The sequence below is a fragment of the Heteronotia binoei genome, chromosome 18 (assembly GCF_032191835.1).
Source record: "Heteronotia binoei isolate CCM8104 ecotype False Entrance Well chromosome 18, APGP_CSIRO_Hbin_v1, whole genome shotgun sequence".
In the NCBI taxonomy this organism is placed as follows: Eukaryota; Metazoa; Chordata; class Lepidosauria; order Squamata; family Gekkonidae; genus Heteronotia; species Heteronotia binoei.
In genome coordinates this window covers 24,989,667-25,002,443 of record NC_083240.1, presented here as the reverse complement: position 1 = coordinate 25,002,443, position 12,777 = coordinate 24,989,667, and the positions used below count along the sequence as shown (strand labels likewise).

The window sequence follows — 12,777 nt, the reverse complement described above, 5'->3', positions numbered from 1 at the left end:
ACTAATATAGAGATTTTATTCAACTGTATTGAATTTCTTACAGCACATTGTTTTGTCACAAAGCTATTGATCTGATTTTGGAGGGTGGGTTTGTTTTTGTTTTTTTTGCCTGAAGACAGTGACACAAATTCATGAGAGCTGAAAGGAGTTCTGATTAACCATGGCTGACTTCTTTTCTCTCTTTCTCTCCAGGCTTCTGTTGTTGCAATTTGTGCAAATGAGCTGAAAATCAAATCGGATCTGAACTCTCCTTCTTTCATACATATACACTTTTGTACAGATAAAAGTTCAGAGCATGGCAAATTAAAAGATGCCACCATTTACCAATAAAGAAGTGACTCGCTCCCTGAAAGGGGCCACAGGAGCAATTCAGGGAGAGATCCAGTGTCAAGAGGACAATACTGGCTTTTAGGCTCGAGACCGAAAGCAGGCTGAAATGTGGAAGGTAGTGAAAGAGTAGAGAGAAACACTGAATCTGCTGACAGTTTAAAAATCCAGCAAAGAGTGAGATGCTGGCACAAATTCACACTTGGTCATAGAGAGGACAGCATTTTCAAGTTCCTATTGAGTCAAGGGGTCTCGCACACCCTTCTGACATGGAGCGACTAAGGACCCTTGGATTAGCTAGGAAAAATACATTTCACCATCCTGTTTCTTCTACACTCCCAAACTACAGATCTATGCTGCAGGATAAAATGACATGGGCCTTACTCATGAAAATGTCAGCAGAATCTCTCCCCTTTCGGAAAGTGCCAGCTGATGCTTGTTTGGATGGAAGTGAAAGTTTCCACAGGGAAGCAGCCAGAGCTCAGGAGGAGACCTAATTCCAAACTGGGAATTTACTGACCTCAGAATGAGCCAAACAACATTCTTGCAGTGATGGTTATGGTCTTTTTATTGTCCCTTGCACCTTCTTTAGTGACAGGGAAAGGGTCCCCGTTACCCAGTGTTCTCTGTCTCCCATTTATGAGATTGGCATCCCCCCCACTTTATTTTCCAGACTACAGTTTTAAGTGCAGAGAAATAACATTAGCAGCATTTTGGACTGAAACCCTCAAGCACACTAAACAGCACGTTCCAGGAGGAAAAGAAAACCACGTAGTCTGCCTGCCCTCCAGGCATCAGGTTTTCAGGATGAAGAGCAACCAGAAAGATGGAGACACAAGTGCAGCAGTAAGGGAGGGGAGAATACACCCGATGGTGCAGATCCAGGGAGGCTCAAGGTGTCGCTCCTGTGAAAACACCAGGCTGGAACCAGCTGCAGCAGACAGATGGGAAGAGCAGCGAGCCACGCTTGACTCTGCTTTCCACATACAACAGCCCAGCTACTGGGGCAAAGAGTCTGTTCCCTGAAAGATGACCGGGAATGTGCAGAGAGGCACTCTGCCTGATAAGGGAGTCCTTCCTCCTGCTTTTGGTATTAGTGCTGGCCTTGAGCCCTCCAGGGAAGTGGCTGGCAAGCCAAACACTACTGAGATATTACTACTGCGGCCACAGCACTCCTGTAGATAGACCCTGAGGCTGCCTTCTTTCTTGCACAATTCAGCCTGCCTGCCTTGGTAAAGTGGGGCAAAGAGGGTCTCATTCTGATCATGCCTTCCTATTGCTTTGGGGGACACGGCAGTATCTGCACCACATCACTTGCCCACCCTCTGAAGAAAGACACTGCGGTCTCCGATTCAGCCTCAGGTCTTCAGACCATACACACAGTACCATGATGTAGGCCATATCACACTCTTTAATCCAATTTCCTCATCTCCAATACATGGGGCACCAAGTGGGGAAAAAAATCACCAACAGTGCATACAAGGCTCGGTGATCAAGCGCTGTGTTACCGACCTCCTCAGCTGCAGCAAAGGCAGCCCTTTCCTTCCAGTCTGCAAGTTGAAAAGGCCAGGCTTGGACAGGCTCTCTCTTCTGGCATTCAGCTAGAAGCTGTGGCTATGGGCTTCTTCAGGTGCTGGCTCATCAGTTCCCTGGCACGGGATACCTGGATGTGATCATAACAGGAATTGCAGACAAGGACTGGGTCATAGAGCTGTTGATCCGGAATGGGCAGCTTCAGGTGGCAGCAGCCGGCACAGAACACATTCCCGCAGTTCCTGGGCAAGGGACAGAAGACAGATAAGATCACAGTTAAGCTTGGGCAAAATGAGGCTGGCAGGCAGAGGATCTTGCCTTAAGACAGAAGACTGGATTTGACCCCATTGCTGGCTCAGAGACGGATTGTGCATTTGGTTGTGCTGCAGTATGTGAGTCCTAAAAAATGAACCTTCCTTGGGGACAGAGGAACCCAGGATGAATAAATGCAGTTCCTTATCTCTGCTATGTGCTAAACTTTGCTTGCAGGTTAAAATGGCAGAAGAGCAGTTGCCTGTTGGTGACATCCTTCTACAAGAGCTGGGCTGCTGTCGAATCCTATCAGACCATCTTTTCCCCAACTCTGCTGCTCCTGTTTCATCCCCCAGCACTTCGATCTTAGGGAGGGATAGTGGCTCAGTGGTAGAGCATCTGCTTGGTAAGCAGAAGGTCCCAGGTTCAATCCCCGGCATCTCCAACTAAAAAGGGTCCAGGCAAGTAGGCGTGAAAAACCTCATCTTGAGGCCCTAGAGAGCTGCTACCAGTCTGAGTAGACAATATTGACTTTGATGGACCGAGGGTCTGATTCAGTATAAGACAGCTTCATATATTCATATGTTCATCTCAGCCTTACCATTTGCCCGCTCAAAAAATTAAGTTCCTGTCCCATCTTTGTGGTCTCTTGTAACCCATACTTGTTTTCTTTCTACAATGCCATTACCCCTTCTAACTCCCTTAGCAATTTTCTTTTCTACCCTAATACTGACCCATATGCTCTTTTCATATGCATTGCTATATCCTTAATGTCCATACATCCTATGTCTTAATCTTTTATAAGGCAGTAATTCTTAACCTGTGATCTACAGATCACCAATGTGATACGGAGCTCTTTGAAGAAAACATTGTGAGCTACCCTCCATCCCAAAATACTGTTTTCCCATACAACACAATTTAACAATTGGTGTTCTAGAGACCTACAATATCCTGATTTTTTCCCCTTGGAAATCCAAGTTTCCTCTGTAAATGTGCAACAGCAGGGAACAAGAAGTATATAGTATACCTAACACCAAAAGATATAACTGGCCTTGAGTGAGAGATAAGGCAGGATATACATTTCCAAACAAACAAAAGATTTTATTTAAAACAGTGATGATGTTTTGAACAACTTTACTTTTTCTGCCTGTATTGTATATGGGAAACACAACACAGCCTTAAGTATCTAAACAATCAACAGTTAGACTGCTTATGGTAGCTTGCTATTGTTTGATCAAATGCAATTACAAGGATTTGCCATATTCTGCCAATTCCTTCCCCAAGAGGGAAACAATCATGGTGCATTTCCATTTACCCCAGTAAATATCTGGGATTCAGTTATGACATGAGAAAGAACCATGTGAATGGAAAACAGGTAAGTATAATAATTGCTGAGTGTTACCTGCAGTGGTGCCTGCGTTTGGCCAGCCAGAACTCACAATCACAGTTAAAGCAGTGCGAGGCCATGTGGTCTGGAACCCAGCGTGTGACCTGCAAAGAAACCACCTTAACATTAAGACCCATTTTGGTTCTGTTTGTTTTGTGGATCGATGTTCTGACTAGATGTTTAAAGGCTTGTTTAGAATCTTTTGTGGCAAGGACTCCATTCTTCAAAAGGATATTTGAGGAACGGAGAAAAATTCAGAAGGGAACACTACAAGGATGATGGAAGTAGGAAAAGACAAGATGCAGAAGGAACATTTCACCCAGAGAAAGGGACAACAACATGCTCGACATTTTCAAGCATCTGAAAGTAAGTCAGAAGAAGAATTACTGTTCCCTGGAGTAACAAGAAACTGGGATAGGCTTGGAGTACTACACTGTGATGAAATTCTTTATGCATCCAGATTTGACCACAGCCAGAGAAAGGATACTGGAATGGATAAGATCCATTCACTTGAACTAGAGAATTGTTCTTGTTAAAGGAGCAAAAGAAAAGACAATCTGTCACAATGGGATTTGAGGAGAGATGGGAAAATAGAAATAACCCTTTGGAAATATCCTATATCGCATCATCCTGCCTCCCATCTCATCTAACTCCTATAAAACAGCACCACAGTTACCCTGACAGTACCAGCCACTCTCCAGCATTGTCCCCAGCATTTTCACCGGCCATTTCAAGCAAATAAAAGAAGTACCTCAGTTTCCCTTTTATCAACAGGCTCCCAGCTGGCTTCAGACAAGCAGTCTTCACTGTGGTCAGAGTAGAAATCCTCGTTTTCACTGCCGTCAGATTCCTTGAGACAGGTCTGCAAGAAAGGTGAAAACAGTCATTTGCTACTTGTTACACATGGCACACATTCCCCTCTCTCTTGAGCCTCAGGGCCGCACATATTCAAGTTTTTGATTAGTTGTGTCCACAGAACCTGGACCCAACATGTGTCTCCTGCAGTCACACAACAACTCTGGGAAATGGCTGCTGAAAAAGGAGAACCCAAACAGCCTTTAAATGCTGCTGCCTGAAGGAGGAACACCTCCTTTCTCGCCTCTCCCCCCCACCCTGGCCATTTTCCTCACATGGAGACAGTGTTGTTTGTTGGGAGGGGGGAGTTATGTCCCCATTTTTGCTGCTCCACATGGAGCATTCTGTTTGCATGCAGTAGCATACATGGGGAAAAACTCCTCCCCCCCAACACTGGTTTCAGCGTGGGGATAAAGCTTGGGGAGGGAGACAGAAGCCCTCCCCCCACACAGTGGATGTTCTGAGCCTGCCTGGCCTCTCCTTTATTTTTTAAAAGCTCTGCTCTGCTGCTGTTGTGTGGATGCAGGGAACCTGGACCTTCTTTGTCAAAAAGCCAAAGATGTAATTTGGTCTTCAGTTTCCCCAATACCCCACCAGGAAAGACTCTTCCTCCAACCCACAGGACAGAAGAACGGGAGACAGCAAATAATATAATAATAATATGTATCTTGGAAAATATGCACATGGTGAGGGAGGAGGAAAAAGTGGTCACAAACACAAGGAACAGGGAGAAGGAAAGAACTGGAACCTGACAACCTATATGCCTGTCTGTAGTGCAGGAAAACTGCATTGTTCTAGACTGTGACACGCTGCTTGTGACCATCAAGAGGGGGAAGATTCAGTGGTTGCACACCCTTCTATCAAGCCTGGGCCCAGCAGCAACTGAGAACCCCCCCGCCTAGTCAGCAAATACTATCGGCTGTGGCCATCAGAAAGAAGCGGAAATCAGCAGTCCAGCACCTTTTCTTCCTGCATGTCTCCAAGCTGTGCTGACAACTTCCATGTCAAGCAACATTTGGTAATTTATTAATTTTTGTTACTGGCATTCATACTAACTTTTAAGTGTTGTTGGTTGTTTTGGAGGCAATTAAGTCAATAAGTAAAAGGGAGTAGATGATGGATAAATAGTTCTACCTTTGGGGCACATGTGTGTATGGAGATGATCTGACGTATCCTTTGATCCCCTTAATCTCTGATTCTAGGAACAACTGCCATTGCTAAGCAGAAACTGGGGGGGAGGGGGGGAGTGCCCCATGGGGCCTTCACTTACAAAGTCATCTTCATAGTCCATCTGTGGTTCGGCCGGAGGCGGGTAGCAATGGCGGATGTCCAATCTAAGCTGCAGCTCTCGCACCTGCCTACGCAGCTGCTCCACCTCTTGCTTGTAGGTGGCTTCGATCTGCCGTAGCCTGTGCTGGATCACATCCGTGGGGAAGGGGAGCCCGTCATCATCGAGATAGAGAGGAGGCACTGGGGAAGGGCTGCTGGGAGGCACGGGCTTGGTGCCGAGGGCCTGCTTCAAATGGCAGGGGAGCCACAGCCTGCCGGATTTTGCGGCAAGGCCTGTGCAGTGTGTGGCAGAATGGCCTGAGCAAGTGGGGGGCTTGGCGCCTTCTTTCATAGGCCACTGGCCACTGAGACACAGTCCAGATGTCCAGAAAGGCCTGCCGCTCAGCCTCTTGTTACAGCAGCCATAGGAGAAGAGTCGCCGAGGACCCGCATCACCCCCAGGAAGAGAAGTTCCCATCCCCTGAAAACTGTCCCAGTTGGCTCCGAGAAGAGAGAATTCACTGGTCTGGCTCTGTGAAATTCCTTTTCGCCACCACTCCGGAGGAGTTTTCCCCATCTGGTTACCTTCTTCTCCGTGCCTGAAACAGCTGCTTTTGCTGTCCTCTGCATTTTGGCACCCTGGAGCATCCTGTTTTGGGACACTAGGGACTGGTGGGTTCCAAATGGGAGTGCATGCTGAAGGCTGCAGGGAAGGTTCTACCAAGTCCCAAGCACCATTGGATTCCAAGCCGAGACCTTTCACATTGCTGCAGGGAGACTGTTCCAACTCCTCTGTTCTGACCAAATCACCCAAGAGTTTCTTTCGCCCCAAAGCACTTTGTGCTGGGCAGATGCCTTCTGCCACTGCTGGACTAGCTTCGTTTACTGTTTCTGCCTCTGGAAAGATGTCGTTTAAATTCTGTGTCTCCCCATTAACCTGCAACGTATGTGGATGATCGATTCTGTAACTGCTGGAGCTGCAAGTCTCAACTGTTTGTGGGGGGTGGAGTTCCTGCTGCTCAGGCACCTGAGATGGCTCCTCTCTTGTACTCTCGTTGCCTGCCACTGCCTCCTCAGCATTAGGATGCCTGTGCTCCAAGCCTACCCTGACCTCTTGACAGTGGTTGTTAAGATTTGGATCACTCGATGTGCGGGTTAGCAGGCTGCTGGGATCACAGGCTGAGAGCAGGTCATCCATGGATCTTGTCTTTGGTAACCTAAAAACACAAGATATACTCAAGGTAATCACAGACGGAACATGTATCACCTAAGGAGGTCCTCGTGGCTACCATCACCCTCTAGATGCAGCCTTGCTACCTGGCTCCTGGTCTCTATGTAAATCTTTATGGCTAACAGAGCAGAGCGATCCTGTCATGGCTGTGAAAGCCTAGTATTATCTAGAGCAGGGGTGTTGAACTCATTTTGTTATGAGGGCCAAATCTGACATATATGAGACCTTATCCAGCCAGGCCATCTCCGGCTGGGTCTTGGGTGTACGTGGTGCAGAGTGGTAAACTGCAGTATTGCAGTCTAAGCTCTGCTCACGATCTGAGTTCGATCCCGGCAGAAGCTGGGTTCAGGTAGCGAGCTCAAGGTCGACTCAGCCTTCCATCCTTCCAAGGTCGGTAAAATGAGTACCCAGCTTGCTGGGGAGAAAGTGTAGATGACGGGGGAAAGGCAATGGCAAACCACCCCATAAAAAGTTTGCAGTGAAAACGTCATGATATGACATCACCCTAGAGTTGGAAATGACTGGTGCTTGCACAGGGGACTTCCTTTACTTAATAGAGATATACTTTATAAAGGACACAGACAAACACAATTAAATGTTGTTGTTTTTTTAAAAAAACTTTGTATTTCTCTCATGGGATCCAGGAAATAGGGTGAAAAAAAGCTCTGGTTTTTTCCCTCTTTCCCCAGGGGACCAGATGCAAATGCTCAGTGTATCTGTAATTAAGGCCATGCACCTCATGTTGAACAGAAAAAGCTCAGCATTACAAATACATCCATATAATGTATTTGTCATTTCAAAATGTGTCTGACAAAGCTTGTTGTCCAAAACAAACCCCACAGGCATCATGTGGAGGAGTGGGGAATCTATCTTGGATCCCCAGATTAGGATTGCTGCTCTTAACCACCACACCTCATCAGCTCTCAGTATCTCAGGAAGCCCTGACTGACAAAACTGAGTTCATTTCCTCCTACCTGTCAAGAGAGCGGCTGCTAAATTCCTGGCATTGAGATCCAGAAGGCATGTAAAGGTCCATGCCCTCTTCTCCGAGAGGACACGGAGACGATGCTGGGAGATACACTGCTGTCCAGAGGTGCAGTGCACGCACATGGCACACTGGATGCAGCACCTGCCACAGGAGAAGAACAGACTCAGGAACAGAGCAGAAAACCTTTTCAAGCCTCCCTCCATGGGCTGGTGTCCCACTCACCTGCTCACTTCCAGGCATGTAGAGCAGGTTGTGGAAATTCTTGTTGCCAGCTCTCAGAAGGGACCACACCGAACAGGTGCGCTTGGCAATGTTGTGCATCTCTCGCTCGCAGGGGCTGTTTCCAAGAAAAGTCCCGTAAAGGCAGGAGTACGTGTGTTGCACCAATTTCACCTGCAGAATCAAGAGAAATCACTTTAGGGCTTTGATCGGACTCTCATAGGAGTCTTCAAGACTGCTCCCGTTTAAAAAAAAAACTTCCTGGTTTTAAAATGATTAAACACACAAGCCTCTGAACATAGTGGACGCCAAACCAAACTTTAAAAAGACAAAAGATATGAATGATTGCTTTGGAAGCTTGCTGAGCTATCAATGTTAATCTGAATTTACACATAACAACAACAGCATTCTTAGAATTTCTACAGCGCTTTCACTGCTTGGTGATTCAGATATGTTATAATGTTGCAAACCTTACACCAGCCCAGAAAAGTAGGCCAGTATTTTTATTTGTATGTTTCAGGCTGGTGATTAAGTGGGGACTGACCAGGAAGTGGCTTGCCTAAGGCCACCTGGTGAGTTCATGGCAGAGGTGAGAGCTGATCGCAGCTGTGCTATTACAGCTCATGACCAAGGGCCTATCCTGAAACCAATTACTGGCCCTGCATGCTGTTAAGTGCAAGTATTATATGAAAAGAGTAGAAAGTACAACATGCTATTACACATACTCTTGGCCTCTTTTCAAATAGCTAGTTACAAGACCAAATCTTGTTAATTATTGTGTGTGCTTAGCTCAATTAATATCTTCCTGTGGTCAATTACAAGCACACACATTCCAGTGCGCAGTTCTCTCTTGCCAAATCAATCCAGATATTGTACAGCAAAGCCTTTTTCACAGGGCTTTTTTGTAGCAGGAACTCCTTTGCATATTAAGCCACCCCCCCCCCCCCCCCAATGTAGCTAATCCTCCAAGAGCTTACAGGGTTCTTAGTACATGGCCTACTGTAAACTCCAAGAGGATTAGCTACATAAAGGGGGGTAGCCTGATATGCAAAGGAGTTCCTGCTACAAAAAAAGTACTGCAAATTATGATTCCAAGACCCAACAATTTTTTTGTGGCCATCTTTGGCTGAGAGAGAACCTTAGGCTTAAGAAGAGCCTGTGGATTAAACACACACACAGAGAGTCTGAGAAAGATGGCATCTTTATTTCACACAACCGACAGAGGCCCACCCAGGAACACTAGAGAAGCTGAGCTCATTGATCAAGGGAAAGGCAAACCACCACAGATTAACACCACTGCAATCACAGCAATGGTCAAAGTCAGGCTCTAGTCTTCAAAGGGAGCTGTTAGATGCCACACCTAGTTCCCCACAAGAAAAGCCAGCCTCAGTGCAAGCTTGCTCTTACCAAGAAAGCTTCGTTGAATTCGAAAAGGCAGGGGAATTGCTTGAGCAGTTGGTGTACAGAATCCAGCCACTGCAGAAACACGGGGCACTGCTCATTCTGATCTTCTGCCTTTTCCTGGTGGCCACAGCGATCCCCAAACTTGTGACCAAAATCTAGCCAGTCTGATTCAACCAACACCTGGAAACCCTGCCAGCAAAAGCAATGTAAGAATTTCAGCACTGTGTATCCTTTGGGCATGCTATCAGAGCTTTAGAGTCTCTTTAGAATTATCTCTTCCACTGCTCAGATCATAAGACCCACTCTCCTCAAATGTCCTCAATGACCTCCCTACTCTTCTAAAGCCAACATAACTTGCCTTCTTTCTACCTTTAAATCTCTCCATAGCCATGTCCTATTTGTCAGCCCTTGTTTTCCACTATGTCTTTGCCCGTCTCCTCCATTCTTCCAATTTAGTCACCCCAAGTCCCTTTGCTTTTTTAATGCAATCCCACCCATCCTCCCTTGCATCCCCCTATGAGTAATGCTTCCTCCCTGAGAGTATGGAGTACCATCTCTCTTGTCGTTCAGATCCTTTTCAAAATCCAACCTTTCTAACAAGGCCTCTGGCCAACACCCTAGTCCTCATCTCAGCTGCTACTACTTATTTATAACTGCTTCCCATCTTTTGTTATCTTCACCTTCCTTCCCTCCCCATTGTCTTCCCTGCTGTCTACTGGTGGTGGAAAATGCTATCAAGTCATAGCTGACCTATGGGGACGTCATAGGATTTTCAAGGCAAGAGGCACGTCCAGAGGTGATTTCATATTGCCAGCCTCCACATTGCTACCCTGGTATCTTTGGTGGTCTCCTATCCAAATACTAGTCAGAGCCAACCCTGCTTTGCTTCTGAGATCTGATGAGATTGAGCTAGCCTGAGCTATCCAGGTCAGGGCACTGTCTATTAAGGATCAGGCACTTAATAAATCTACAAAAACATGTGGGTCTACTGACTGATAGGCTGAAAATCCCAATGGAAAGGATGGTCATTCTTGCTTTATAGAAAGACACAGGGCTTTGCTAGAAGATGAACATTCCCTCCCTCCCTCCTACAAAGATGTGTTAAAGTAGTCAGTACAGATGACACCAAAAGGCACAAGTAAGCTGGAGGTGGGATAGCAGGGGGGCTGTAAACACTACTGTACTTTTGTCTGCAAAGCAACATAAAAACAAGGAAAACTACATCAGGGATCCCCGATGTGGTACCCATGGTTTCCCTATGTTTCCTGAGGGCCATTTGTCCCCCAAAGCAGCTTTCCTTCCCGTCACTGAGAAGGAGGTGCTTCAGAAGACCCTAAGAGGCATTATCATGTCTGTAGGTAGTTCCCATTTGGAAACAACTGTTTCCATTACAGAAGGATGCTTGGCTTGCAGCCTCCCATCATTTTGCCACTGGATCCAGTCCCCCCACCCCCATGGCAGTCATTTTGTTGTAGCCCTCACCTCCTATTTTCAAAATTTAAAAAAGCGTTCAAAGATTCAACAAAGGTGAGGAGCCCTGGGCTATACATACAGAAGTTCTTTAAAACTGTCTGTCCAGTCCAATATGACAGTAGTACTCTACCTCCATGGTCCTGTAGTAAGGGTCCAGAAGAATCTTCGCCAGGGCAACAATCTGGGGAGTTCTGTCCCAGCCATCTGAGCAGTGGACCAGCACAGGGCGTCCTTCCCGGTCAACAGCATTTGAGACCAACACAGCTGCTTTCAACATGACAGACAGGTGCTGCAGCCATTTGGTGCTCTCTAGAGCTGACAGCCAGCTGAAAGGTACACATGTGAAGGGGAGAACGTTAAGCCTGCGAATGACATAAGGAATCACTGAAGCCTTCAGAAGTGGAAAGAGAGGATTTCCAGGTCCAGGTAGAAAAATCAACAGCACAGAACGTTTCTACTCAGAGCTACAGAATATACTATTTTCATTATTATTTTTTTTCAGGGAGAAAAGAGAATACTCCTTACAAAAGACATGGGTCTAATTTTTCCTTTAAAAACCCATTCTTAAATGTATCCATTTCAATACCAATCACCGACAAGTACAAGCAGCCTAACACAATACAGGAAAATCCCTTTCAGCTCTTTAAACCAGCCCTCAATAAGGTAGGAAAACACATTTCCATGGCAACCAGTGAAAAGAAGAATGATGTGCTGAGGCAGAAAGGGCAGGAAGACAGCTGCTGACAGGGAAGTGGCCAATACAGAGGGTCACCAGCCCGTGCCAAATGTGCATGCAAGAGTCAGGCTGTTTGAAAAGGGGGAGGGAGGAGGAAACGAGAAGTTAGGCAAAACAGCACGTCTGAGAAACAGCATGTGCCATAAAAGGCAGACTGGCAGAACTGGGCCAGTGAAAACTGGGTTAAAATTGTTGTTATATTGTGCAGCCATTAAGTTCAAATAGGTAACCTTGAGCCAGCCACAGTCTCAGGCTTGTTATGTAGATAGAGGGGAAATTCCTTGACCATCCCCCTGAGCTTCTTGAGAAAAAAGGCGGTACAAAATATGCTGAAACTAAGTGGCTCCTGGCTGGGTCAGACCAAAGGCCCATCTAGTCCAGCATCCTCCAAGTAGATGCCCCTGTTATGTTCACAGCAAGGCATGAAGGCAACAGTCCCCCCTCACATTTAGCCATCATTCCTGATCACAGACCAGTGGTCTCCTGTGAATTTCTCTATAATCCCTCTCTAAAGCCCCCTAAGCTAGCAGCCATAGCCTGTAGCAGGACATTCCATACATTCTTTTTTTTTTTTTAATCATTTTGTCTGATCCAAATCTACTGCCTTCAGTTTCTTTGGGCATTCCAGTCTTACAAGAGAGGAATGAAAAAAAAAATCTCTCCCTTCATGGCATTCATAATTTTATAAGACTTAATCGTAGCTGTCTTACAGCTTAGACATCTTTTTTAAACATATAAAAATATATCCATACCTATCCAAAGCTGAAAAGGAAAACACAGCACAGGAACTCTCTCTCCAGCAGAATGGATCACTGTTTACCCTGAGTTCTGCCAGCAGGAAGGAATGCATGCTGCAGTCCCATCCCTGTGAACTGAAAGCAAGGGACCAGCCAATAGTAAAGTGGGAAGGCTAGCTGGGATGGTCAGACCACTTACTTGCTGGGATCCGGCATCTGACTGCAAACTGCCCGCAGGTACTGGAAGCTGTTTCGGATAGAGTGGATGTTGGCCATCCCCATGAACACCACTTCGCAGTTTGGGTAATACTCTGAAACACAACAGCGACCGAGAGATCAGCTAGCTGCCAGTCTTGAGCATCGAAG

The 12,777-nt window shown here is 46.3% G+C and overlaps 1 protein-coding gene across 3 annotated transcripts in view; it reads right to left on the bottom strand.

The window, feature by feature from the left end:
* The window catches only part of MTMR4 (myotubularin related protein 4), a 57,844-nt gene continuing 45,067 nt past the window's right edge, over positions 1–12,777 (bottom strand). For 2 of the 3 annotated variants that reach the window (XM_060259682.1, XM_060259681.1), the window contains 9 exons: positions 12,611–12,722; positions 11,069–11,264; positions 9,469–9,654; positions 8,065–8,235; positions 7,829–7,983; positions 5,625–6,840; positions 4,251–4,361; positions 3,515–3,603; positions 1–2,102 (listed from right to left, as the gene is read on the bottom strand). In XM_060259682.1, the coding sequence (XP_060115665.1) occupies positions 1,925–2,102; positions 3,515–3,603; positions 4,251–4,361; positions 5,625–6,840; positions 7,829–7,983; positions 8,065–8,235; positions 9,469–9,654; positions 11,069–11,264; positions 12,611–12,722 (2,414 nt within the window). In that variant the 3' untranslated portion in view covers positions 1–1,924. Of the gene's footprint in view, positions 2,103–3,514; positions 3,604–4,250; positions 4,362–5,624; positions 6,841–7,828; positions 7,984–8,064; positions 8,236–9,468; positions 9,655–11,068; positions 11,301–12,610; positions 12,723–12,777 lie in introns of all 3 variants that reach the window. The other variant, XM_060259680.1, reaches the window with a different exon arrangement.